Genomic DNA, 24,613 nt, shown 5'->3' on the forward strand with positions numbered 1-24,613 from the left:
GACTTCCAGGCTCCAGCTCTGCCCACTAGACTGAAGCAGTGGGAAATTTCCTACCTGGGAGACCCTTCTGCTGCTGTAGCAGATAGGGTCCTGCGCCCCACCCCCAACCCTGCCCCAGACCCACCGGTAACTCCTGTCAACCCGAGTCCCTCACTGCCATCACCACTACCTGCTGCCCATCCCAGGAACCAGCGTGTGGTTACCCAAGGCCTGTGCTTTCCGCCTGCCCTGCCTTTCTGGAAGGGACCTTTGCCTTCCATCTGCACGAGAAAGCCTTGGCAGCTAGGCCAGCATGGCACAGCAGTGCGCAGGACCGGCACACCGCCAAGGGCTGATAAAACAAAGGTCACCGTGGCAGTCACAGGCCTTACTGTGTGGCCAGAGGAGCTGAAACTATAAAGCCCCCACGACCTCGGTCCCGTGGGTCACCTCCTGCTGGAGACTTTCAACGCCCTCCCAGGAAGGCAGCACCGGCTCCTTCTCAGTGTTCACTGCCTGTGGCCATAGGGAATCTTAATCCTGCATGAGGCCGGGGACTTATTGCTCCACCTCACTCGGGTGACATAAGATTGCAGTGTAGCACAGAGCTAAGAGCAGGGGGAGACGGTCCGGTGCAGGGGGGGACAGTCCGGTGCATGACGCTGGTCATTCCCACCTTCAGAAGAGAGGCCCCGGTTGACAGGCAACCACACAAGGTGGAGACACCTCAGGTAGTCCTCAACCCAGCGGAGCCCTGCACACTCACAGACTCTGGTCCCAGGACCTCCCTCTCATTCCATGTAAGAGCCATTCATGAGCTGATAGGGGCTTCAGCAGGGGCCACCACATCGGGGCCAGCCCACCATCTCCTGTTCATGTGGCTTTGGGCAGGTTGTTTTATCCCTCACAGCCACGTCTCTCATGCACAAATGAGGGGCAAGCTCAACATCTGTCAGCCAGGGCAGATGCAGCAGAGAGCCCTTTATGCCAGCCCAGGATAGACCCTAGGAAAAGCAGTCCCTCCCCCCAGCTGCCCCTCTCTGGCCTGATGCTAACTCTTCATCTCAGGATACTACTGGGGTTCAGCCAGCATTGCCTACAATCTGTAACTTGGGCCCTGTACTCCCAGGGCAGGGCACCTTACGAAGCAGGAGGCCTGGGGCAGGCTAGGAGCCATCTCCACCTCAAAGCTCTACTGTAAGCCTGACCGGGGGCCGGATTCTACAGTCACCCCACATCTCCACAGCCCCCATGTCACCCTCACACAGCCACACTACCCTTAACTCCACAATATAGGTTTTCCAAGAGATTCACAGTCCTGGAACTGACCTGATCAGAACAAATGGGGCCAAGATGGGCAGGACAAGAGGTGCTGACCCCTGGCCTTGTCTACAGGCCTGGCCTACTGTCCACTGGGGCCCTGGGAAACGGCACCTCCCAGATCTGGAGCCAGTGGCCGGGCTGTGGGGTTGTCGCAATTTCTGTCAAAGGGGGAGGCAGTCATAGCTCAGGCCTTGCTATCTGGATGGCCCTGTGGTTCAGCATGAGGGCCCAGATAGGCAACACAGACCAGCGGTAACTGTACCCTGCATACAGTTAAGCAGCTCCATCAGAAGGAATTCTGTGGAGACCAGTGTGACCTACAGGTACTGTCCAGGGCCTCCCTCTTGAGGGGACAGGGAGGACTACTGACTGAAACCCACCAGGGCCTTACTGGACTGCACCCCACAGTCGTCCTGCAGAACATGGTCGTTTCTGGCCCTCGTGGACCCAGGAGGCAGCCAGGTAAGTAACCAGCTCTGGGGACCAGGTCTGTGTGACCTTCCCACTTGGGATCAGGACTTCCAGCAACAGGTGTAGGCAAGGAGCCAACTGTGGTGGGCAACGGGATGAAGGCGGTCTGGGCAGAGATCGCACAAGTCACCATGGACACTCCGGGGCGGCCACCATTCCCTCCCACAAGGTCTGAGGGGCTTCCTAAAGCGGGGACCATTGCAGACAAAACGCAGCAGCTGGGAATCCCAGAACGCTGTGTGTCCTTGTATGCATAGGGGGCCGAGGGAAGGCTCAGTCACCAGGTACCTCACACCCAGGTACCCGATGCTCCAAGGCTCTGGGCGGCTACACCTGGCCCTAGGGCTGCAATAGCCCCAAGCCCATCCCCTGCCCAAGGCCAGGCCATCTTTGGGAGGAGCAGGGAGGTGAGCTGTTTAAACCTGAATGCTGGAGCACTGTCCTCTAGCCACACAGGCTAGTAAGTGCTGCATCAGACAGCGCACAGAACCAGGGGCTGCTCCCAGGGCAGCAGGGGCCAAGTCAGCATGCCAGTCAGGCCTCCCCGCATGGGCATATCTCCTTAGGACAATGGCCTCTTCTGTGGGCACCGCCGCAGAGGCCATCTCTGACCCGCCCGGTACCTAGGCAGCTGGCAAGTGGCTCGCAGCCCCCAGGGCTCACCTCAGTTTAGGCCCTGCTTAGGGGAGAGTCCACACTGCCTACCAGAGGCTCTCAGGGCCTAGTCCAAGCCTGCTTCACTCTGAGGCTCCCCCGAACCCCGTCAACACACCACCATCACCTGTGCCTCGGTAGTCTCATGAGCCAAATGCTACTGAGCTGTGCAGACCCCACAGCTCACGTGAACAAGGCCTCGGGGAACATGAGTCCAGGGGCTGCTCCTACTCCTGGTTCCGGGGCAAGGGTGCATGAGCAAAGCCAGCAGGGACCAGCCTAGCTGGGAGCCTTCCTTAGAACTCTCTCTCTCTCACTTAAGTCAGGAATGTTTGGTATCTGGAGAGCTTCCAGACTATTCCTGGCTGGAGCGCCAGATTAGTAACACCAGCCCTCCCAGGGACCCCATCGCCCGCCTGGCCTGCACTCTGCCTCCCGCCCTGCAAAAGGGAGGTGAAGGGCCAGGGGTGTCCACGGCTTCCTGTTTCCTTTCTAGCTGGGAGGAGGAACAGCAGGCAGCAACCTCTGCCTTGTCCGTGCCCCTTCACGGACCTGTGGCCAAGCTGCTGAGGTGCCTGGGGTGGCATTCAACTCCACTGGGAGCCACTAGGCCCTGCGCACAGCAGCCCCCCTAGAAATCCGGCTGCCTAGAGGCCAGAGGGCCGCCAACCCTCAAGGCTGCTGAGGCCACTGCCCCCATGTCTCTGTAATGGAAACTTCTCAGCTGCTCTGTGAGCAAGAGCTCCAGTTCCTGCCTCATGTGGGCTCTGATCGGCAGCAGATCGCAGGACAAGGCAGGTGAGCCACCACACACAAGACAAAAATACAGTGCCGCAGGAACCCAGGTGGGGCAGGCCTTGGTGTGTGTGAGTGTGTGTGTGTGTGTGTGTGTGTGTGTGTGTGTGTGTGTGTGTATTAGTGCACACGGCCCCTGTGTCTGTGTGCATGTCATGTAAGGAAAGCCCCCCAGAGGCTCTGGCTTCCCAGCAGGCCAGGCCACCTCCAGTCCCTCTGGGGAATCTCCGGAGAGGTGATTTTGCAGCAGGAAGTCAAGCTCTGCTCAGAGGTGGGGACACCCTGCCCCTTCTTCAGGTCTCTAGCATAGCGCAAGTGTGAGGGTGGGCAGAGGGCAGCCACGGCTGCCAAGCACAGTGCCAGCCACTGGTCAGATCTGAGGAAGGACTTCCCTGTGGGGGATGGCAGGGCTGGCAGGGCACTGAAATTACCATGTGCCAGCTCTTGCACTCGGCACCCTGCCCACCCCCAGAGACTCTCCAGAACACATGGCAGACCGAGGAGGTGTGTGAAGGGGTGGCGGGCGCAAAGCACAGAGGCCAGGCTGGTGAGAGGGATGGGGCGTGGGCCACTGCTGACTCCCCAAACTCCAGGATAAGGCGAGGGAGGAGGGGCCTCTGGATAGACTTGGGGCTGGTCTCCAGAGCCCCTGGTTCGGGCCACCAGGCTGACTTGGGGACATGGCCCTTCTCTCTCTCTGTGACTGTGCTCCAGCCGTCTGCAAACACCACGTTCGCCTGCCTGGACTCGAGGGTGCCGTGTCCAAGCTTGGCTCTGAGCCTGTCTGGTGGCGTTCTTCACCTGGGTCAGGATTCCCCGCTCTTAGGGGCACTGTGCTCCCATGCTTGTCCTGGACTAGAGGGACTGGGCCTTGACTCTAAGGGGGCAGCTGCTGGGTTGTTTCCCTGAGTGAAGGACAGAGCCCCAGATACCAGCCCTCCCCAACCAGCGTGGCACAGCCATGGCACTCCCCGGGCCCCAGGCTCCTGGTACTATTTTCCACCCTTTATCACCCATCTGTCACGAGCCGGCCTCTGAGCAAATGCACTCAGGTTACGAGCTACGGCCTGTCCCTGCTGGGCCAAGGCCTCTGCTCTGGGGCCGGCAGGAGGGGGTACCAGCAGGCTTGCCTGTGTCCACTACATCCGCTACGTGAGCCAGAGATGCCCCCCTCTGAACTCCTGATGGGAGTGTGAAAGCCTGAGAGCTCTCTGCTTGATTGAGGCCACAGAGATAGGGATCCAAGGCAAATACACACACACACACACACACACACACACACACACACACACACACACCATACTCACACATATACCAAACACTTACACTCACACACACACATTCACACACACATTCACACACTCACACACATGCCACACTTACACACACCATACTCACACACACCACACACATTCACACATACCACACAAACTCACACACACACACACATACCACAAACACATACTCACACACATACCACACACTCACATACATACCACACATATACTCACACACATACCACACACACTTACACACACACTCTCACACACACTCACACACATACCACACATACTCACACACACACTCTCACACACACTCACACACATACCACACACACACTCTCACACACACACACTCAGAAACACACCACACACACAACCCCTATACACATTCACATACACACACCCCCACACTCATACAGCACACACAACACATACTCATACACACATACACACACACACCACATACTAACACATTCACACAACACACATACCACATACTCATACACACACACACACACACAACACATACTAACACACTCACACATGCACACATATGTGGTTCGGGTACATTCATGCATGTGCAAACATGCCTGTGTGTACACAGATCACATGCATATGCATATTCTCACATGCTAGCATACATCAGCCACACAGTTACATTTTTATGTGTACACATGGATTCTCCACAGGTCAGTATTCACATGCTCACACAAACAAGTGTCTACTCAAGTCATACGACCCCATGTACGCTCATGCACACCCACAAACATACATTCTGTTATGTGTATACAAACACACACGAGCGTCTAGAGAGACGGCTCAGTAGTTAAGGGCATTTGTTGCTCCTGCAGAGGGCAGGATTCAGTTCCCAGCATCCACGTGGTGGTTCACCACCATCCATGGGATCTGACACCCTCTTCTGATTTCAGTGGGCAACCTGCACATCCACGGCACACATGCATACACACAGGCAAAACACTCACACACATTAAGTAAGTGAAGTAAACATTTAAAAAACACTGACACATACTGTCTCACAATCCCCTAGCAGATCCTGGCCGTGGAGGACCAAAAAGTGAGTGCTGGCAGAAAGGTACAGTATGTGGCCCCTTCCCTGAAAGTGAGCTTGGAGCCTAAGGCGTTCCCCTCCCCTCCCCTCCTCTCCCCTCCCCTCCCCTCCCTCCCTTCTCTGCTCCCTGTGGCCAGCCCCTTCTCTACCTATTGCATTAAAATCTGATGCTGTGATAGGAGAATGTGCTCCCTTCTGAAGTAATTGAGCCATGCAAACACATCCAAGCAGACATTAACAGGGCTTCAGCCACCTGCCGTACTTACGCCCGCTGAGCATAAAGACTCGGCTGTTCCATTATCTCCTATGGAAGACTGTATGGAGGCCCCTGGGTCAACCTTCAAAGCAGCCATTTCTGGGGAGACCTTGAGGGGGTCCTCCTTGGAGTCAGGGCAAGCTCCTCACTCTTATCTACTCTCAGTTCTCAAGGGCAAGGCCCCTGGAGTCTATGAAAGTCAGAGCCACGTCTCATGAAAACAGGCATTTGCCCCCATTTCAAAGCATTCTCCGGGGCAGAGATCTGGGGGAATCTAGGTGGGGTGGAGGAGGAAAGGTGCCTCACACTGTCCCTTCCAGCTGGGGAAAGGAAGGAGAGCCACCCTGCCAGTAGCCCGGGGACACTTCCTTTCTCTCTGACCTGTGTCTCTACCAACTGACGGAGAAGGAGGATGGCAGTCTCTTACCTCCCCCAGCCATCCCCCACCCCCAGGCTCCAATCAGAAGGCATGGCTGAAACTATGGAAAATAATCACACAGTGGGCTGTTGTAGGGAGTGTGTGTGTGTGTGGGGGGGGGGTGTGACAAGGGTCTCGGCTCCACAGGCAGAAGGGATGCCACTACACCCAACCGTGAGCTGCGACAGGAGAAAGATGGACTCAGAGAAAGAGCAGCAGACGGGGAGACTGTCAGGGAGACAGGCTGAGAATTGCCCACACATGCAGAGACAGTCAGAGACAAATAGGCGCAGAGATATGGAGACAAAGAGAAGGACGGAGACAAACGGGCGGGGCCGGATTGTGGCCCATCCCTCCCAACACAAGGGCCAACTGAGGAGGCAGCGCACCTTCCAGAAAAGCCTTTCCTTGCTGGGGGATCCCTGACAGCGAGAAGCCCCTACTGTCATCCGCTCCCAGCGTCTGCCATGGGGGCTTAGCGGACTGACCGAAGCCAGAAGCATCTACTGTATGCAGCCTTATCCGTGATCTCAGAGTACTGCAAACTCCTGCAATAAACCACCATCTTCCTGAGCAGCCCATGACAGTGGGTGGATGGGCAGCTGTAAATCTCAGGGCATCAGCGCCCAAAGGAATATTACACAGCCATCCAAGGTGATAATTGTGAAGACTATGCCCGCAGAGAAAATTGCTGACAGAAAGGCTTTGCAGCTGGCGGGGCACGGGATTTATCTGCACCGTGATCCCTTGCAAAGGAAGCTGGTGTTTGCGGGTCTGTGAGAAGGGTGGGGGCTAAGGAAGCCAGCCTGGTTTCCAAGGGGGAATTTTCTCATCCCTTTATCTTTATCTCTGTAAGCATGGCTTGTGCAATAAATAACGTCTTCCTTATCATAGGACCATGTGCCAGTAAATGAGGTCTGCAGCTCGAGTCTTGCGCCCTGATTCCCACCCGCGGACACGCCAACCAACCAGAGAGAATGAGGGGGCCACGTGGGGCTCACAACCTCCCCGGACTGAGAGGGTAAAGCCACGATGCCGCCCGAAACAATAGCTCTAGAGATACAGGCTGCTGCTGTGAGTTGGGAGAGAGGCAGGGGCCAGGAGGGCAGACAGGGTCCCTGTCCTTGCTCTCAAGAGATCCTCTGTCCCTGGAACTCCGGAAGCCATATGACTGGGAACTTGGTGGGAGACCGGGAAATGGTTCCATTGTGAAGGGTTTGGTTTGGCCAAAACACCGGGTGTGGTGTAGCACAGCCAAGGGCACAAAGAGGATGACACGGGTCTGGGGGGGGGCGTGTCTGCTCTGTGCCTGTCCAGGGGTCACAGCATGGGATCAGCATGCAAGGACAGGGAGGTATGACAATCAGAGTGAAGAAGTTGGAGGGACAGGGAAGGATGGTGGGTGGAGATGATGGGGAGGGGGAGAGAGCCCTGGCTGGCTACAGAGCTGGTTAGTGAAGGATGTCAGAGGGAGAGAAGGGATGGACACACAGCAGGCAGAGCCTGTTAACAGCTCCATCCAGGAGTAAACAAGAAGGCAAGAGACTCAAGGAGCAAGAGGGGGTTCCAAGTGGGAGGAGCCCAGACCTGGGGCGCTTGCTGCCAGGCCAAGGAAGAGGCAGAGATATGCCAGGTTAACCTTAGCACAGGTAGCTGTGGGTGGAGCAGGGCAGCCCCCCAGGGCTCCTCATCAAGCTGTGCAGAGTCCAGTATCCTGCCACGGACAACTTAGAAATAGCCCTGGCTTCCCTGCGCTCTGCCCCACAAACAGCCTGCTGTCCCGTGTCATGGATGAAGCCGCTGAGGTTCACAGGGTGACTGGAGCAGGCAGGAAGGTAGCCTCTGGGTGTGCAGCATGTGAGTGCTGCCTTCCTCCACCTGCCAGATACCCTGAAGTGCATCCTAAGTGCAGGGAGGGGAGATTCATAGAGGAGAGACCCCAGCCTGCCAGCTGCCCACAGCCGCCCATCAACCTTGGCTGGGGCCCCACTCTATGGAGTGTACAGACTTGGCCCTCTAAACCAAGGACCCTCCCCCATGTCTCAGGTTCCCCCTAACAATCCCTACAGGGGTCTGAACAATTGCCTGGTACACTTCCTCTCAGAGAAGAGGGCCCAGCAACCTCTGAGGCTGCAAAGCCAGGTCTGAGTTTTCTGGTAACACCTATCCAGGGAATTGAGTCAGAACCCCAGGGTGTCTCAAGCCAAGCACACGGTTCAGGGATGTTGTCCGGCTCTGTACCCAGCCCTTGCCAGTCACACTCCCTGGCCACTGGGCTCTCGGTGCCTGAGTCTCGCGGCCTCTGACAGTGTTCCCAGGGATCACGTGATTTTGTACAGGCCGTCCTCGGTTGGTGGGGTTTTCGCCCTTGTCTACTGCTGCCATTCCTCTGGGTGTGAAGAATTTCCCTCAGAACCCCCGGGATTGGCAGGGGGCACAGCCTGGGAAGAAGCGTGGGCCTTCTAGGCACTGAGCTCACCCACTCATGACTGTTGAGGCTTCATTCCACGGAACCTCACTGGAGAAGCTGGGCAAGGTGGATGGCTGGTCCTGAGGTCTCCTTGTCCTTCTCTGGTCCTCTCCACGCAGCACAGAAGAATCAGCACACAGCACAGCCCAGGGTGCCAGGCTTGAAGAGAAAGAGCTCACAATCATTGTTCTCCATCCCCACCCTAGGATGGTGACAGGAAGTGCCCTCCCTCTATCCTGAGACCCAGACGGCAGGAATGTGGATGCCATGGGGCTGAGCCACAGAGAACTTCAAGGCACGTGCGCTTCCGAGAGCCCCTGGAGGTGGCTGTGCACTGTAAGAGGGGCCAGGGGCTTGGGTGCGAGGGTCTGGGTGGGGTGGGGTGGGGTGGGGTGGCCAGGTGCCCTTGCAACTCTGGCCTGGTCTGGGACCATCAAGAAGAGCCGGTCCTTGTTCTGCCTTCCCAGACAGAGCCCCAATAAACCTGTAATATGGGGTCATGAGGGTCAGCCATGGTCAGTGGGACAGCAGCCAACAGGGGAGAATGCAGTGGTGACTATCACCTCCTATCTTGGAGGGGTTGGGTTCTAGATAATTTCACCTCACAGGCCAGGCCAGTGAGGCTTGTCTCAGTACCTTTGTATGGTGGGGTGGGAGAGCTTGAGGACATTTTCCTAACTAAACCATTGCGGTCTCCTTCCCAGACATTGCCCGCAAGGACACCACAGCTGCCGTCAAGGGTGAGTTCTGAGAAGGAGGCCCCATCTGCCAGCAGGTCCTGGGCCTCCACCTCTACAGGGCAGAACCAGGCACAGCCTCAACCACACCCCTGTCCCCACATCCCGAGTCACTCTAGATCCTGACTCTGTCTCCCCTGGTCACCCTAGAAGTGACCCCATTCCCACAGGGCCACTCCCCAGATCCCTGACACGTCGTTGGGCAGCAGCATCCCTAAATGGGGGCAGTCTTCCTTAGGCAGGCAAGGACAAGAGCCCATGCCCCATGGATTCCATGAGACTCACCCCAGGACCCTACCTGACCATCATCCTGATGGCCAAGTACAGGTCAACAGCCGGGCGACATAAGTCTCCCTCCATACCAGCCCCACCAGCAGAGAGAGAGAGAGAGAGCCTTGCAGGGCCACATGGGGGAGCTGCCTGGACTGACCTACAGCCCTCCTACAGTGCCCAGCCGACCAGCTTCCCGTGGTGGCTCTCTGCTCCAGCCAGCGTCCTGCAGTGGCTCCCTATTCCTGTGGCTGACTCTGTGTGTTCTGCTTGGAGTGGTGTTAGGCCTGTGCTGTGGCCAGGCCAGTCACGTCACAGTAGCCCTGGAGGACCTCTGGGGCTGGCTCCTCGTCCTCGTCTTGCGCCTGTGGCATGTAGTCCTTGCCTGTTGGCACTGCCTCCTGCGGCTCTGACACGTGGCCGAATGGCAATTACACCTCTGACCATCGCCGGAGGGTGATGTTGGAGCGGGGCGGGTAGGGTGGTTTGGGGGCCATGGTGGTGTAGCCCAGGCACTAAGACAGAGCTCTGCTAGCCAGTGCTTGACAAACCCAGGGGCTCCAAAAGGCTGCTGCTGTGGATTAAGTGGGGAAAGGGGGTGCCTCTGGCTTGATGCTACAAGTAACCCCTACACCAGTCAGCACAGGCTGGGATCTTGGGGCTTTAAGGTTGTGCCAGAGAAAGAACTCAGCCACCGTGGGTGGGGACTCCTGTGTTCCCGCCGGTCCTTTGTCTTGGGATCCCTGGCCCGGATGCTGTCACACCTGGATGCTGTCACGCATGCCATACAACCCTTTGAAGATAAGTGTCACCTACATCTGAGGGGCAGTTTGGGAAGACGAGCCCCAGACTCCTGCTGCTTTGAAGGCTAGCCGCGGCTTCTGTCATACCATCAGGAGATGATCTCAGGGGCCTTCCTCTGCAGTTCATGGGAGCCCTGTGGGTATCTGAGCCTGGGTCTGCCTCCTCCGCTTCACACCGAGATCTGTGGTGTGGGAGCAGAGGTCAACTCTGCAGGCAGCAGCTCTCGGAACAAAGATATATATATATACTTTTGTTCTGAGAAGTCCCACTTCCAGGGCCACAGACAAGTCCAAGGCCATCAGGCCTGCCTTGTCTCCTGAACCCATGGAGACATAGTTCTGTCGTGCTTATTGCAAGGTCAAGGGAAGCAAGCACATCGTACTGAACTTCAGGACCCCCTAGACCTGCCTGGAGGGGGAGCCCTGAACACAGTGAGGAGGCCCAGTCAGACCCAGGAGGATCCACCAGGGGGACCCTGCACCACCCTGGAATAAACTTCTGATCAGGGTTTGGGAGCCAGGGGGAGGCTTGTGGTTGTCCTCTTAAGGTGTCTCTCTACTTATGTGGGCAGAAACAGATTCCATATTAAAACACCCACACCCTCTTCACCTCAGGATTATTACAGAAATGAGGGATGTAACACAGTTGTTGTGGAATCCCTTCAGGGCCAAGCATGCTCATCTAGACACCAGAGCATACCCTCCACCCACAGGTCCTTTGCAGCTGTCACTCATGAGAATTTGGGGGACCCACCATGCCTCCAGGACCACATCCTCCCCAGAAAGATGTGCCCAGATTTCTAGCTCACTGGGATGCCATCTGCTCCTCTCTGGCCTTCAGGTACTCCACACAGTGATCTCCAGCTATAAAGTTTGAGGGCACAGTCAGGGAGGGGCCAGTGGAGAGAAACCCTGCTTCCAGGAGCGGTCTAGAGAGGACCAGCCTGGGAAGCCACTCACCAGGATCAGCCATCACCGTGGCTGCTGTTGCCTGCCCCAGCCCAGCCGCCCCAGGACCCGTTCATCTCATCCCACTCTGGTAAAAGACAAGCTCATTACGGGCCTGTTACTCCAGCTATGGAAACAGACACTAAGAGATGAGATGGAAGACCTTGAGGTCACCCTTCCGTCCCTGCCTCTGAGAGTGAATACCCTCTAGGAAGGGCATTGGTCACCCCATGTTTTACAACAGAGAACCGTGGCTTCCCACCCCACAGCCAGCATTTGCTGCAGAGGCCACAGGAAAAGTGTGCCCAGCTCTGTAGGGGCCGCAGAACCCTACCCTAGCCAGTTTGGGTTTTCCGTTTGTTTCCTTTTCACAGTGCTAACCAGCACTGCTAGGCAAACGGTCTGCCACCGTGTTACATCCCCAGTCCTGTTTTGTTCCAGAATAAATGTCCAAAAGACATACACAGAGATACATGTGCCTAAGAGATGTCACCAAACCCCAAACTCATGTCTGAGGGATGGTGTAGGGATGGGGAGCCGGGGCCACAAGAGTCAAACTCCTTAAATGCCCAGGCATGAAGGACCGCCCATGAGCACCTGGAACCGAACAGGACAAGACCGTTTAAATCATAAACAAACAGCTAAAGCCTGAGAGTCAGGGGGTGGGAGGTGGGGCCCGGACTGGGCTGGCTGGTTGGCAAAGCCACAAACAGCTCATCCACACAGCATCTCAGATGTTTCATCTTTATTTTGATATTTTGACTTGAGAATCCGACACGTGGAGGCTTAGGACTCACCACTATCAGCTTTACCAGGAAGACAGAAACAAGGGTTGCCCTGAAACAAGCTGGGGAGGAGCAGGGGCATCTTGGGGACCACGCTGCATCCTCTGCCTGCCTCTTTGCCATACATCCGGAGAGGCTTCTCCTGGACAGACAACAGCCAACAGAGCTCCTAGGCCAGAGGCCCTTCCCCACGAGTCCCTGGGACATTGACATCCAGGGAAGTCTAGGCGTCTTTAGGTGAATGAAGGCCTCTCTAGACTTGACCAGGTCCCAACCCCCAAGAGACAGTGGCAAAGGCAGGCCCACACCTGAGGCAGGTCCTAGGTCCCAGGGGCCCCAGCCGGCCTCCTGTTCCTCTGGGTCCTAAGTGGCTACAGCCTTAGTAGGGATGTGGGGCAGAAGATGAGGAAGGAGCCAATCCTAGGGAGACAAAAGAGGGGACCCAGGGCTAGACAGAGTTCCGTGTCCCACAGATTAGGGCTGGTGTGAGGGTCTGGAGGAGAGACCAGGTCAGGATGGAGACCTCAGCCAGGCCACAAGCCAAAGCCCCCAGAGAAGGTTGGAGTGTCAGTCTGCCTGGCTCTGACCTCCCCCAGATAGGCACGCCCTTACACAGCACCCTGACAATCCTTGCTAGCTGGCTTCAGTTCTTAGGGCCCAAGTGATCCCCCTCAGGCCCTCACAGGGGGCCTAGGCCACACCTTTATGGAGCTAGCACCTTCCACCTGGGAAGACACCAGCCACTGAGGTGGACAATGAGCTGACACAGGTCGGGATCGCCTTGCCTGGGAACGGAGGAACAGTGTTGGAGCACATCTTCAGACTAGGGCCAGGAACACTGAGTGCACTCACTGAGATCCAGAGGGGCTGGGCCTCTTCCGCCATGGGGGCCCCACCCCTGGTACACAGAGAACCATGCCACCTAGAAAACCTCAAAGGGCGGAGGGTGGGGCTCTCCTGCCACAGCCAAGCAGCCCCAGATATCCTCACAGAGCAGAAGACAGAGCCTAGCCCAGGGTCCCACATTCCTACCAGGGTCCTCCTCCTGCTGCTTTGGGGGAGGGGTTACATTACCTTCTAGGGGCCTTAGCTGAAGATGCTATGGGATGGAAAGAGAGCCCCTCCAGGAGGGGCAGGGACTCGGGTGTGCCGGAGCCTGTGGCGGTGCCGAGGCTGCCAACCCAGCGCCATCACCTCCGCTCGGCAGTCACACTCCCATCCACACACAAGGATGGGCCAATGGTCACACAGAGGCAGAGCATGGATCACACTAAGCAAGGCCGGGACAGGAGCCAGAAGGCACCCCATCCCCAGGTCTCTGGTCTCTGTGCCACCACTGTCGGGCTCTCCACGGGAACACGAGCGCTCTGCTCATGGAGGGCAGAGCCAAGAGACACATGCGGAGCTGCGTTGGCCAGCCTGGGTGGGGCCCCAGCCACCCCTCAGGGCAGGCCTCGGGAAAGGGGGCCACCCCTGCACAGCCTAGATGACAGCACTCTTCTCCCCCTGGAAGGAGGTGCGGGAGGCTGGCCTGGCCAGCAGCAGCTCCTTCTCGTGAACCAGGCTGTCCAACAGGTCTTCCTGGCGGTAGTTGTGGTAAACCTTCAGGAACGCCAGGGTGGTGATCGCCAGCCAGGCCAGCCACGAGGCCCACAGGCCAAACTGCAGAGAAGATAGAGCAGCATCAGTGGTGGTGGTGGTGGTGGTGTGGGGGGGGGGGGGGTGGTGTGGGGGGTGGCTCATTGTCCAGTGTGCTCCGTACCCACCTCCTAGCTCTAGCTCTGCAGGGAAGGGAAGGGCACACTATGGCCAGGGGGGGTCATGCCCCTGAGAGCCCATGCACACCCTCCTCTGGCTTACCCTCTGCAGTGGCTGTTAGGTCCATTACCCACAAGAAGCCAGGTTTGCGCAGAGGCTTGCGGTGCTCAGCCATTCTCACCTGCCCTGCTGAGGTTCCCCGAGGAGAAGCAGGACCCGGGCAATGCTCTCTTCCCACCCCGACCCACTGGGCTCTACGGAGTGCCTATAGATCAGGGAGCCCCTCCAGTCGGGGGGATAAATTGACCTTTTTCAGCTGTTTCCAAACAGCTGAAGGAGAAACAATGAAATCAGCTCCAGGTCTGCTCTGCATCAAACTGATTCTCATCTGAGCGTGCTTGTCCTCACACTGTGCATGCCTCTGTCTAATTGGTCCAAATTAGCTCTAAAACATCTTAAGCTAAAGTTGCGTGAAGGTCTCTCTGACCGTTTCAGCTCATCTCAGCAAAGAACTTTGGGACTTCCAAGGGCTTTTGTCAGTGGCAAGAATCATCTCAGTGCAGCCTTTGAGAAAGCAGAGCCTCCGGAAGCCAGACTGGGGCATGGAAGGAAGCCACGGAGGGGGAAAGCCCCATGCAGCAAGGACAGGCATCCATGCTCAGCCCCACCTAGGTGCCCCTAGCCTGCACCACCTGTCTGGGGCACAGATGCAGAAATCAGGGGACAGGGAAACCCTAAAGCTCTCCCCAGGGCCCTCAACTACCAATGTGTCCCCATAGTCTAAAAGTCACATGAAAGGGAGGACAGGGTGGGATCTCGATCTTCCTAGGGCAGGTCTCTCATTTCACCCTCAGACAGCACCAGGCGGCTCAGGGACCCTCCAGCATTCTCTGAACCCTTGGAGCCACGCCAGAATCCAAACCCTGTCCTGCTGGCAACCCCAGATCCTGCGCCCCATTTCCTGCACCTCTTGCCCTCCCATGCCCTCCTCTTTCCTCCCACCCACTCAGCACTTCCCACCCCTGCCTCCTGAGCTCACTCCGCATGTCTGCCCACGCCTTCTCTTGCCCGCCCCCCACAACCCCTGCTCAGAGATCCAGCTCTCCTGGATCTCCCAGCCCACCCTGAGGTGTGTGTATGGGGGGGAATCTCTTCCCGCTCCCCGAGCCTGCACCTCCCCTAACGGCCCCACCATAGCTGAATCTGGGATTTCCTTGCCTGGGATCAGGAGTCGGTTCTGTCTGTTGTGGTCCCCACCCCCATCCCCAGCATGGCCACTTCTCTTCCTGCCTAAAACACCACCTACCTGAGCGATAGCAAACTGATGGTAGAAGGCAGAGTTGTCCACGTTCAGCTCCAAGTTCACGTCCTGGTACTTCTCGCAGCTAAAATAGCAATGATGCCAAGTGGCTGGTGACTTGTGAGCCCCTGAGCCAAAAGGCAGCAAGCGGCTAGCTGAGGAGCAGAGAGTACCTCCCCCAAACAGTGAGGGGTGTTTCATGTCAACTTGACACAAGCTTGTCATCTGAGAGGAGGGAACCTCAACTGAGAAAATGTTTCCATAAGATCAGGCTGCAGGCGGGCCTATAAGACATTTTCTTAATTAGTGATTGATGGAGGAGGGCCCAGCCCATTGTGGGTGGTGCCATCCCTGGACTGGGGGTCCTGGGTTCTATAATAAAGCAAGCCAGTAAGCAGCATCCCTCCATGGTCTCTGCAACAGCTCCTGCCTCTAGGTCCCTGCTTTGTTTGAGTTCCTGTCCTGACTTCCTTGGATGATGAACTGTGATGTGGAAATGTAAATTGAATAAAGCCTTTCCTCCTCAAGTTGCTTTGTTTCACCCTAAGACAGAGGGAGCAGTCCCCAAAGGGGACTAGAAACAGATTCTCTAGAAACTCCACTGAGAGTCGGCTTTGACCCCTCATTGGGTGGAACAGTGGCTTCCAGGACGGGGAGCTGCAAATCGTTCCAACTGGCCCTGAACACAAGAGTCAGCCTCAGCTAACTTGTCACTGTCTGTCTGGCCCTCGGGGGGGGGGGGGGGTCACAGGCTGCTCTGCCTAGTCCCTCAGTTCCCCAGTCTAAGACGGAAGTGATGCCCCTAGGTCACACTGCACAGTGGTCCTGCACAAGTGTCACGGGGGGTGGGGCACCCTGAGGGTAGCCTCTTCTCACCAACCACAGACTGCCACTGCCACACAGTGCCAACAGGAGCTGAAGCAGGCCATGTCGACTACAACGTCCTGCTGCATGATGCCTCCTGGCCCACAAGGACCTTCCCTGTGTGATGCTGTAGGCTACCAGGCCAGAGAAAGAGGTGCTTGATGCTAAGTGGGAGGGTCTTAGCCACAGGTGGGGGTCACAGGTGGGCAAAGCCTCAGGCTCAGAATGGGATTCAGGAAGAAACACATTTTGGGGTCCTGGGCAGGGGTGGGTCTTGTAGGGAGGTGGCTTAGGAGCAGGGCCCAGACGTACCTGAAGCGATGAGTGCCCTTCTCCGTGATGGTATCACACCACATGGTGAAGCCCACGCTCACGATGGTGCTGGCGATGAAGACCAGGAAGACCACAAAGGCACTGACCAGGAGGTTCAGGAAGGCGTAGAAGAAGGAGCTGCAGCGAGGCCAAGAGAGGGATGCTAAGCAAGCCACCCAGGGGCCCACCCCCAGAGGCTCCCCTTGACACAGGAAGGGGACACATTCCCAGGTCTCCTAGCGAGCACCCGGGGTCCTGATGGGAGGGAATGGGGCTCCAAGGGCCTGCTTCCCTCTCCTCCACCGACTTCCCAGCAAAAGCGGCTCATCTTGTTCTCTCACAGACCCAGAGTCGGGTCCTTGACACCACTGCTGTCCTGGGAAATCAGGGCCACGCCAACAACCCAAGATCATGAGTCCCAAAGCCCAGGAGCCAGCACACACACTGAAAACACAAGGCCCCCTTCTAAGGCTACCCACTCACATAGTCACAGCTGTGGATTTGTGTCCCCTCAAATACATAGATTGAAACCCCAAACCCCGTCATGAGCACCAGGCCTCTAAACCTAAGCAGAGAAGGGTACAAGAAGATGGGACGATGTGGTGGTATTGTGTTCCCCAATACATTGTGCACCCTAATAAACTTATCTGGGATCAGAGAACAGAACAGCCACTAGATACAGAGGCTAGAAAATGGTGGCACTCACACTTTTAATCCTAGCATTCTTTTTTTTTTTTTTTTAAGATTTATTTATCATGTACACAGTGTTCTGTCTGCACGTATCTCTGCAGGCCAGAACAGGGCACCAGATCTCATTACAGATGGTTGTGAGCCACCATGTGGTTGCTGAGAATTGAACTCAGGACCTTTGGAAGAGCAAGCAGTGCTCTTAACCTCTGAGCCACCTCTCCAGCCCTAATCCTAGCATTCTTAAGGCAGAGATCCATCTGGATCTCTGTGAGTTCAAAGCCACACTGGAAACAGCCAGGCATGGTGACACATGCCTTTAATCCCAGGAAGTGATGGCAGGAAGCAGAAAGGTATATAAGGCATGAGGACCAGGAACTAGAGTGGGTTAAGCTTTTAGACTTTTGAGTAGCAGTTCAGCTGAGATCCATTCGGATGAGGACACAGAGTCTTTCAGTATGAGGAAACGAGATCTGCTGAGAAACTGGTGAGGTGAGGTGGCTGTGGCTGGTTCTGCTTCTCTGATCTTTCAGCGTTCACCCCAATACCTGGCTCTGGGTTTGTTTTTATTAATAAAACCTTCTAAAAACTTGTGCTACAAGAAGATCCCTCCTCCCTTCCCCTCTGCTGCCTGGGGGGCCAGCAGTAACCTGACTCCAAGTCACGTGTTAACCCAGAGAAAGAGGGCGTGTGGGAGGTATCACCCCACCATACTCTCCAGAGTCACCCAAAGGTGGAAGGTCCACAGCACAGAGCAGAGCAGCCAATACAGGCCCCTGCCCCTTTGCTGCAAGGCCTCCAGCCTGGGGTAGGCGTGACACTGGGTCCAGGCCAGCTGTGCTTAGATTCCAAACCAAGTGACAAAACGGCCTCACAATGGGAAGCCAGCAGATGAGATGTTAAGGAGTGGCTGCCCTGCCCTGACCACGTGAGCTGCTGACGGGCTTGTTCACTGATGCATCATTCCACAAATCTTCTTGACCATATGCCAACCCCATGCTGGATGCGGAGGACCAAGGCATAGGAACAGTGTAACCCCGACTACTCAAGATAAATAAGCTAAGAGTAACTCAGGTCACATCACCAACTCACCACCGGTGACACCCAGCTGTCAGCAGGTGGAACCACCTGATGTCTCCCGGGATCACACGGGGCTTCCTGTGAAGGACACCCAGTCTTGGTGACTATTGGGCTGACAGCAACAAACCCCAGACATGCGCTGTGACAGGGTAGTCACAGCATCAAGGGCAGGCAAGGAGTGAATCCCTGCTGTCGCTACACGACCCAGGGCCCTGAAGATCAAGTGTCAGTGGGCAAAGACCTGTGTGGTACCCCCACTGCCTGTGAGCAGCTACGTGCCCTGCCTCCTAACCCTGGGCTGTGCCTGTCCATGGATCCTCCTGGCACACGTGGCAGTTCTTGGCCCTGCCCACCCCACACCTACACTAGTGTTCCTCTTAGCTGCCCCCTATCCTTGCCCAAAGTCTGACCCAGGGACCACAGCAGGACCTGACGTCCACTGCTCTCGTGTGGACCAGAGCAGGGACTTGGTGCCTTCCTCTCCCAGCGCGGATCAGAGCAAAGACTCAATACACTTTGCTCCAGGTGGGAATGGGGAAATGGGAGGGGGGCGGTTTCCAGGGGAAGCTTCTGGCTAGCGTGTCCCTGCAAAAGAGCCTGACCCTTTCTCCAGGATCCCTAGGCCCCCCTGACCAGGGGTACTGACAAGGTCACTGTGGTCCTGTGATGCCTAGTTTTGTGGGGAGGGGTTGTTGTTGTTGTTGTTGTTGTTATTTTTGTTTTGTTTTTTGTTAACTTGGCCCAAGCTAGGGTCATCTGGGAAGAGGGCACCTCAGCTGAGAAAACGGCTCCACCAAATTGGCCTGTGGGCAAATCTGTGCGGCATTTCTTGATTAATGGTTGATATGGGAATCTCAGCCTACTCTGGATGATGCCACCTCTGGATAGGTGGTCCTGGGTTGTATAAAAAGCAGATGGAGCAAGCCATGGGTACCAGGCCAATAGGTAGTATTCTTCCATGGCCTTTGTTTCAGTTTCTGCCTCCATGTTCCTAGTTCCCTTCATGATGGGCGAACTAAAAGCTGTAAAATGAAATAAACCTGTTCCTCTGAGTCTCGCTTTCTCCGCCTGAGTTGGGTACTAAGATCCCCCCTCCTGTGGATCACTGTGGAAACTGGGGGAGATTATGCAGGTGAAGGATTGTAAGCAAGCAGCCCATACACTCTGAAGTGCTCACCGGCCACCCCATCCTGTCCCAAGACAGATCTGGACTAGACTGGGCTGAGAAGGACCCATTGCCCTCCCAGATCCTCAGTGAGCTCATCTGCAGCTGTATCCAGGCACAAAGTTGATATTATTGCCAGGAACTTAGGGCGTACAGAGTGGGGAACTAGACTCCTAGAGACTGAAGCTGGGGTACTTCCATGCCCACCCACAAAGAGGAAAGGACACCTCAGCCATGGAACTCTCCTTTCCGGTAGCCTGTGAATAGAAGATAGCAAGTGCTCACCCAGGGTCCACTGTGGCTGTGCTGGCCCCACCAAGATCACCAGGAAGTGATCAAAGGCAGCCAGAGGCAAGCTCCCATGGGCAGAAGCAAGGACACAAACCTGTCCATGCACAGAAATCCATCTCATGGGACAGCTGAGAACTGAGGACTTTGGAAAGCACCCCTCTTAGGGAACATCTGTCCTTCCCCCTGTTGGACAGACTCCTGCAGTCTTCCCAAGGTCCCTGTTCATCATTAGTGTCCTCAGTGCCTGACATTCCTACTTCCCAACTGTTGCCCCCCACTGGCCTTTCTGAGGGCTGAGCTGGCCATGGTGTGGGCAGTAAGGTGGGACCGACCCCAGCCCAGCATCACGTCCTGTCCATCTCAGAGCGTGTAAGGCAGAGTTCCGAGCTTTCTAGATAGTGCAGGGCATACACACCTTGCAGCATCTGGCTAGCCCATGTCCTTGATGTGAGACTAGCACAGCAGATCTGAGACACAGGAGCTCTGAGCCCAGCTGCCAGCCCACCAAGCTGGGTCACCACCAGCCAGAAGTCTCTAGCTCTTCTGGATTTGGTTTGTTTTTTGTTTTTTGATGTAACATGCTGGACCTTCCGTATTTGAAGAACTTGATGTGCCCAAAGCCATACCCGGGTCCTGTTTCCTCGATTTAGAATGCCACCCTTCCCTGTCCCTGAACACACACACCAAGGACAGGACAATGGGTGGAAAGGCACAGCGCACACAGGGTTAACCCATCTTCCTCTCACTGCCTCTCAGTGTGCCCAGCCTTGGATGTGCTGTCTCCATGGCGACAGCTATCCTGGGAAGCCCTGGGAGCAATTTGAAGGCTGAGCGACAGGTGTGAGCAGGCAGGCGGGGTGTGTTAAGCCAGTGCTCTCCCAGTCCGCCACTCACAGACTGCTACCAACCCCAGCTCAAAGGGCTGCTCTTGAGCAAAGCCTTAGGCACACAGCTCACCTGGGCCCCCCCCATCTCCCTGAGGGACCATCATTGAAACCATAGGTGCTAGAGATCATTCACTGAAATGGTACACTACCCTCTGCAATGCTGCCCTGGACCCTGCCTCTCTCCACCTCTATGTGTGAGCAGCCAGAGCCTGCCTAGCATGGTAGACATACCCTATATAAGGAAAGGCTGGTTCCTCTGCCATAGCATCTGGCCCATATGCTCAGCACCGACCAAGAGAGTCCCTGAAGAGGCTACAGGGCAAAAACTCCACCTCAGAATTGACTGGGAGGTACTTCAGTGGCCTCTGGGGCTGGCATCTAATTTCAAAATCAGAGAGTGTCTGGAACATAACCAAACAAGCCCTCTAAATCCAGGGACCGGCAAGCCTTGTATCTATCCTCCACAGGCTGTATATCCAGTGGCCCTACAAGCCATTGTGTAGCCCATGAGCTCACTGTAAATGCCTGCCCTACCTCCTTGAGTCTCCCGAGTCCCCTCCAATGACCTGCCATTACACCGTCTGACTGGTAGTTGTGCTGGAATCACCACGCTCTCTCCATAGGGCGCCGTACCCATTGCCAGCCTCTGCAGACCCAACCTCCTCAGGGGAACTGAAGGGCTGACTCAACTCTTGGCCAGGCCGTGAGTCTATAATCACAGTAGAGCCAGCAGTGTGGCCACAAAATGGCAAGCCTCGTGGTCCAGACATTTTTCTGCTCCTCTCCAATGAGCGGCAACCCCGACAGCCCAGGCTTTCTGCTGGCCTAAGGACAGACTAAGATGGTGTGCCTGAGTTGTCTCATGGCCCTGGGTGTGGTGGGTATACACGGCCTGGGGCAGCTCACCGGAGCTGTGCCCCTAGTCCCACAAACTGGACTCTGGTGAGCACTGACAGCACAGGGGGCTGACTGCCACCTGGATTGCACAGGGGACAGGGAAGGACAGCGCCAGACAGCCACATGGCCCTTGCCAATAGTGCCTGGTAGCCAAGCAGGGCTGTATATGTCAGACATCCTGGGAGAAGACAAGGCTAGACATAGTCACGCTAGTCTATAGAAGCCTGAACAGAGGTCATGCATGGTTAAAAACAGGTGAGCACCAAGAACTGAGGCAGAGAACAAGGGACTCCACTGGTTCCACAAGAGGGGGTGTGAACGGCCCAGACCTGGCCTCTGGTGTGGGTCAAGACCATGCTAGTTCTCTCCAAAGTGTTACGGTGTGCCACGTCACCTACAGTCTCCTAAATCCTGCCACAGACCTCAGCTGAGGGTGTGACTAAAGGCCATGGCACCTTCTGGTACATCAGTAAGCCTAAGGCATTCCTCAGGAAGGCAAGCACAATGAAGGGGCCCTGGAGAGCTGGAAACTCCAGGCCTCACTTTTGCATCTCTAAGATGGGCTTGCGATGGCCACTCACAGGGCAGATGTCACCTACAGTGACAAAGGAAGAAGCTGATGGTCCCGGGTCTGTAGCCTAATTGGTACAGAACAACGGTTGTGTAACCAAGATTCCAACCTGCAAGCCTGAGGGTCATCTCAGCCTCTGATGGTCCCACACACAGACCACACATCTGCATCCTCTCTAGAGAGCTGCCCTGGGGTCCACCTGGCTAGAAGATACGCACCATGAGGCTGCCTCTCTTGCAAGGAAACCCAAAAGGCCAGAGGATGCGTCTGAGCCGTCAAATCATGGCCCCATCTTCCCATCAACCACTGCCATGTCTCCCGTCTCAGGGTGCCACCACCTGCTCCAATCTGCACACAGTGGGGTGACTCCCAGTTTGGTGACAAGAGCTCTCAAGTTCATCTGGACCGTGAAAGACTGAGGGCCAAGGAGGGGTCCTGAAGAGGGACATGGGCTCACCCTAGACAGAAGCCCAGCCTCAGACAGGAGTTTGGTCCACATCACTTGGAGGCTCCTAGGACCCTGGCTTCCAGCAGACTCCCATGGAAAATCTTAGCATAGTGAGCTGAACTATCACCTCAAAGCCACACCCAAGTCCTAACCTTGGTACCCGTAGACATAGCTGCCTCGGGAGAAACAGGCAAGAGGCTACTCAAGGACAGAGGCAGAGACTGGAATAATCCAGCCCCATGCTGAGGAACACGCAGAGCTGTGGCCACCAGGAGCAGAAGTGTAGGAAGGACATCTGCAGACCAACTCTCACGACACTTCGATTCTAGGCTCCCAGCCTCTGGTATGGTGAGAATGTAACTGTTTCCAGTTCCTTATCCAAGGTACTAGCCAGAGTCCCCTTCGCCCAACCTCCTGCACCCTCACATCCATCCTCAGACCCCTGTGCTCGTCACCTACCTCCCTGCAAGGTGCAGGGGAGCTTCTAAAAACATGTGTGAGGTGGAACACAGGTTGGGAAGGGCTGGATCTGGGGATTCCCTCTGCATGCAGGAGCACTGTTACTCCAGGACTCAAGAAGCCTCAGGCAGGCACAGAGTGGGCTCTTGGTTACTTCTGGCTGAGGACACCAGGTGAGCCACATTCCACTGACTCCAGCAGAATGACAAAGCAGGAAAGGATGGAGAAAATCTGGAGGTACTGGGACCACAAAGTAGGACCATCCTCACCCACATCCCCTTCACACACACACACACACACACACACACACACACACACACACACACACACATCGTTCATGCCTTCAGCCAAGGCCAGAGTACCAGGTGTGAGCTTAAGGGACTCCCCAGACATCCTCTGTTATCTTTTCCAAAGATAGGGTGTCAGGAATAGAAGACTACCCCCTCTTTCCAAAGTGTGTTCTCTTCCCCATCCAGAGGAGAGGGGTGTAGGCCCAAGACTGTTGCAAGTGGTCCCAGGTTCCCAGCGAGTGTGGCCTAGCTGAGTCACAGAGCCCGGGGCCTGTGGCCATGACAGTGCAACATCTGTACCCCAAAGGGGTCAGGGCCAGGAAGCTGGGGTGATGCTCTGCTCTAGGAACAGAAGGAGGTCACGAGGGTTGGACAGACAGCCTCATGGCCCCTGGGCCTGTGTGTAGACAAAGGGCAGTCTGCTTGGAAGTGGTGAGGCTCAGTGTTGACACTTGCAGGCCTCTGCAGCAGGAGAGGTGGGGGGACTCATGTCCCCCGCGAGGGGAGGGCCTGGTAGGGTGCCCCGAGGCGCATGAGTGCTGTGTCGGTCTGTGCTGGTCTGCTGAGAGGCCTCCACTTACCCCTCGTGTCCCTTGCAGAGGAAGAAGAGCGTGCGCCATGCGTGCGCAGCGGCCAGCAGCAGCGACAGGAGGCTGGCGAGCAGGCTGAAGCGGCAGGCTGCCGGCGGACCCCACTCCTGCACCGTGAAGCGCTCCCGCCCCTGCATCGTCATGTTGGCGCTCAGCCACATACCCTCGGTAAAGAGCAGGCAGCGGCCGCGAAAGTCGTGGCCGTTCTCGGACAGCGGCACAACCACCACGAAGCTGAACAGAAAGGCCAGGAAGTAGCAGACGCACTGCGCGAAGAGAAAATTGTTGAGCGCCATGGCGGTGCCGGGATGTGAGGAGCGGCCAGGGAGGCGGCGGGGGAACGAGACCGGGCCGGGAGCCGGGCCGCCAGTCGCCGGCGCCGCACAGGCCTGGCCCGAACCGCGTGGGAGGCTGCGCAGTGACGGCGCCCCCGGGTCTCTAGCGTTGCGCGCAGACGCGTGCGCACCGGCCGAGCGTGGGGCGCGCCTGCGGTCAGCACCGCGGACAGCTCCCGCCGCAACTCGGGCAGGCTGGCTGCATGCCACACTGGACAAGGCCAGACTGCCTAGATGGAGATGTGCCATGGGAACGTGGCAAGGATACGACCATCTCTTAGTCAGGTTGGGGAGACCCGACTCTGTCAGTAAGGGTACCAGCAGTTAGGAGCTAAGGAGGAGAGGGGTGGAGACTGCCGTGACTTCTTTGCCAAGGCCTTTGTGAAGAGTATGGAGGAGGGAGGTGAAGAGTGACAGA

The 24,613-nt window shown here is 56.4% G+C and overlaps 2 protein-coding genes across 14 annotated transcripts; one reads left to right on the top strand and one right to left on the bottom strand.

Annotated features, from left to right (window-relative positions):
* The first annotated feature begins 1,417 nt into the window (after positions 1-1,417).
* On the top strand, positions 1,418-12,212 carry C14H14orf180 (chromosome 14 C14orf180 homolog). Of its 13 annotated transcripts, XM_076551505.1 has the most exons (8): positions 1,422-1,625; positions 1,711-1,764; positions 2,924-3,225; positions 5,557-5,598; positions 7,143-7,269; positions 8,925-9,054; positions 9,423-9,458; positions 9,821-12,212. In XM_076551505.1, the coding sequence occupies exons 5-8, from the start codon at positions 7,159-7,161 to the stop codon at positions 10,183-10,185; spliced, it is 642 nt and encodes a 213-aa protein (XP_076407620.1). In that variant the 5' UTR covers positions 1,422-1,625; positions 1,711-1,764; positions 2,924-3,225; positions 5,557-5,598; positions 7,143-7,158; the 3' UTR covers positions 10,186-12,212. The 13 variants fall into 13 exon arrangements, with proteins under 13 accessions (XP_076407627.1, XP_076407626.1, XP_042117176.1 ...); XM_042261242.2 differs by having other exon boundaries at positions 1,419-1,764; positions 5,554-5,580; XM_042261241.2 differs by having other exon boundaries at positions 1,419-1,764; positions 5,557-5,580.
* On the bottom strand, positions 12,213-24,497 carry Tmem179 (transmembrane protein 179). Its single transcript, XM_042261238.2, has 4 exons — positions 23,852-24,497; positions 16,496-16,633; positions 15,326-15,404; positions 12,213-13,923 (listed from the first exon to the last, which is right to left on the bottom strand). The coding sequence occupies exons 1-4, from the start codon at positions 24,442-24,444 to the stop codon at positions 13,744-13,746; spliced, it is 990 nt and encodes a 329-aa protein (XP_042117172.2). The 5' UTR covers positions 24,445-24,497; the 3' UTR covers positions 12,213-13,743.
* Positions 24,498-24,613: the final 116 nt, after the last annotated feature.

The sequence above is a fragment of the Peromyscus maniculatus genome, chromosome 14 (genome assembly GCF_049852395.1).
Source record: "Peromyscus maniculatus bairdii isolate BWxNUB_F1_BW_parent chromosome 14, HU_Pman_BW_mat_3.1, whole genome shotgun sequence".
Classification (NCBI taxonomy): domain Eukaryota; kingdom Metazoa; phylum Chordata; class Mammalia; order Rodentia; family Cricetidae; genus Peromyscus; species Peromyscus maniculatus.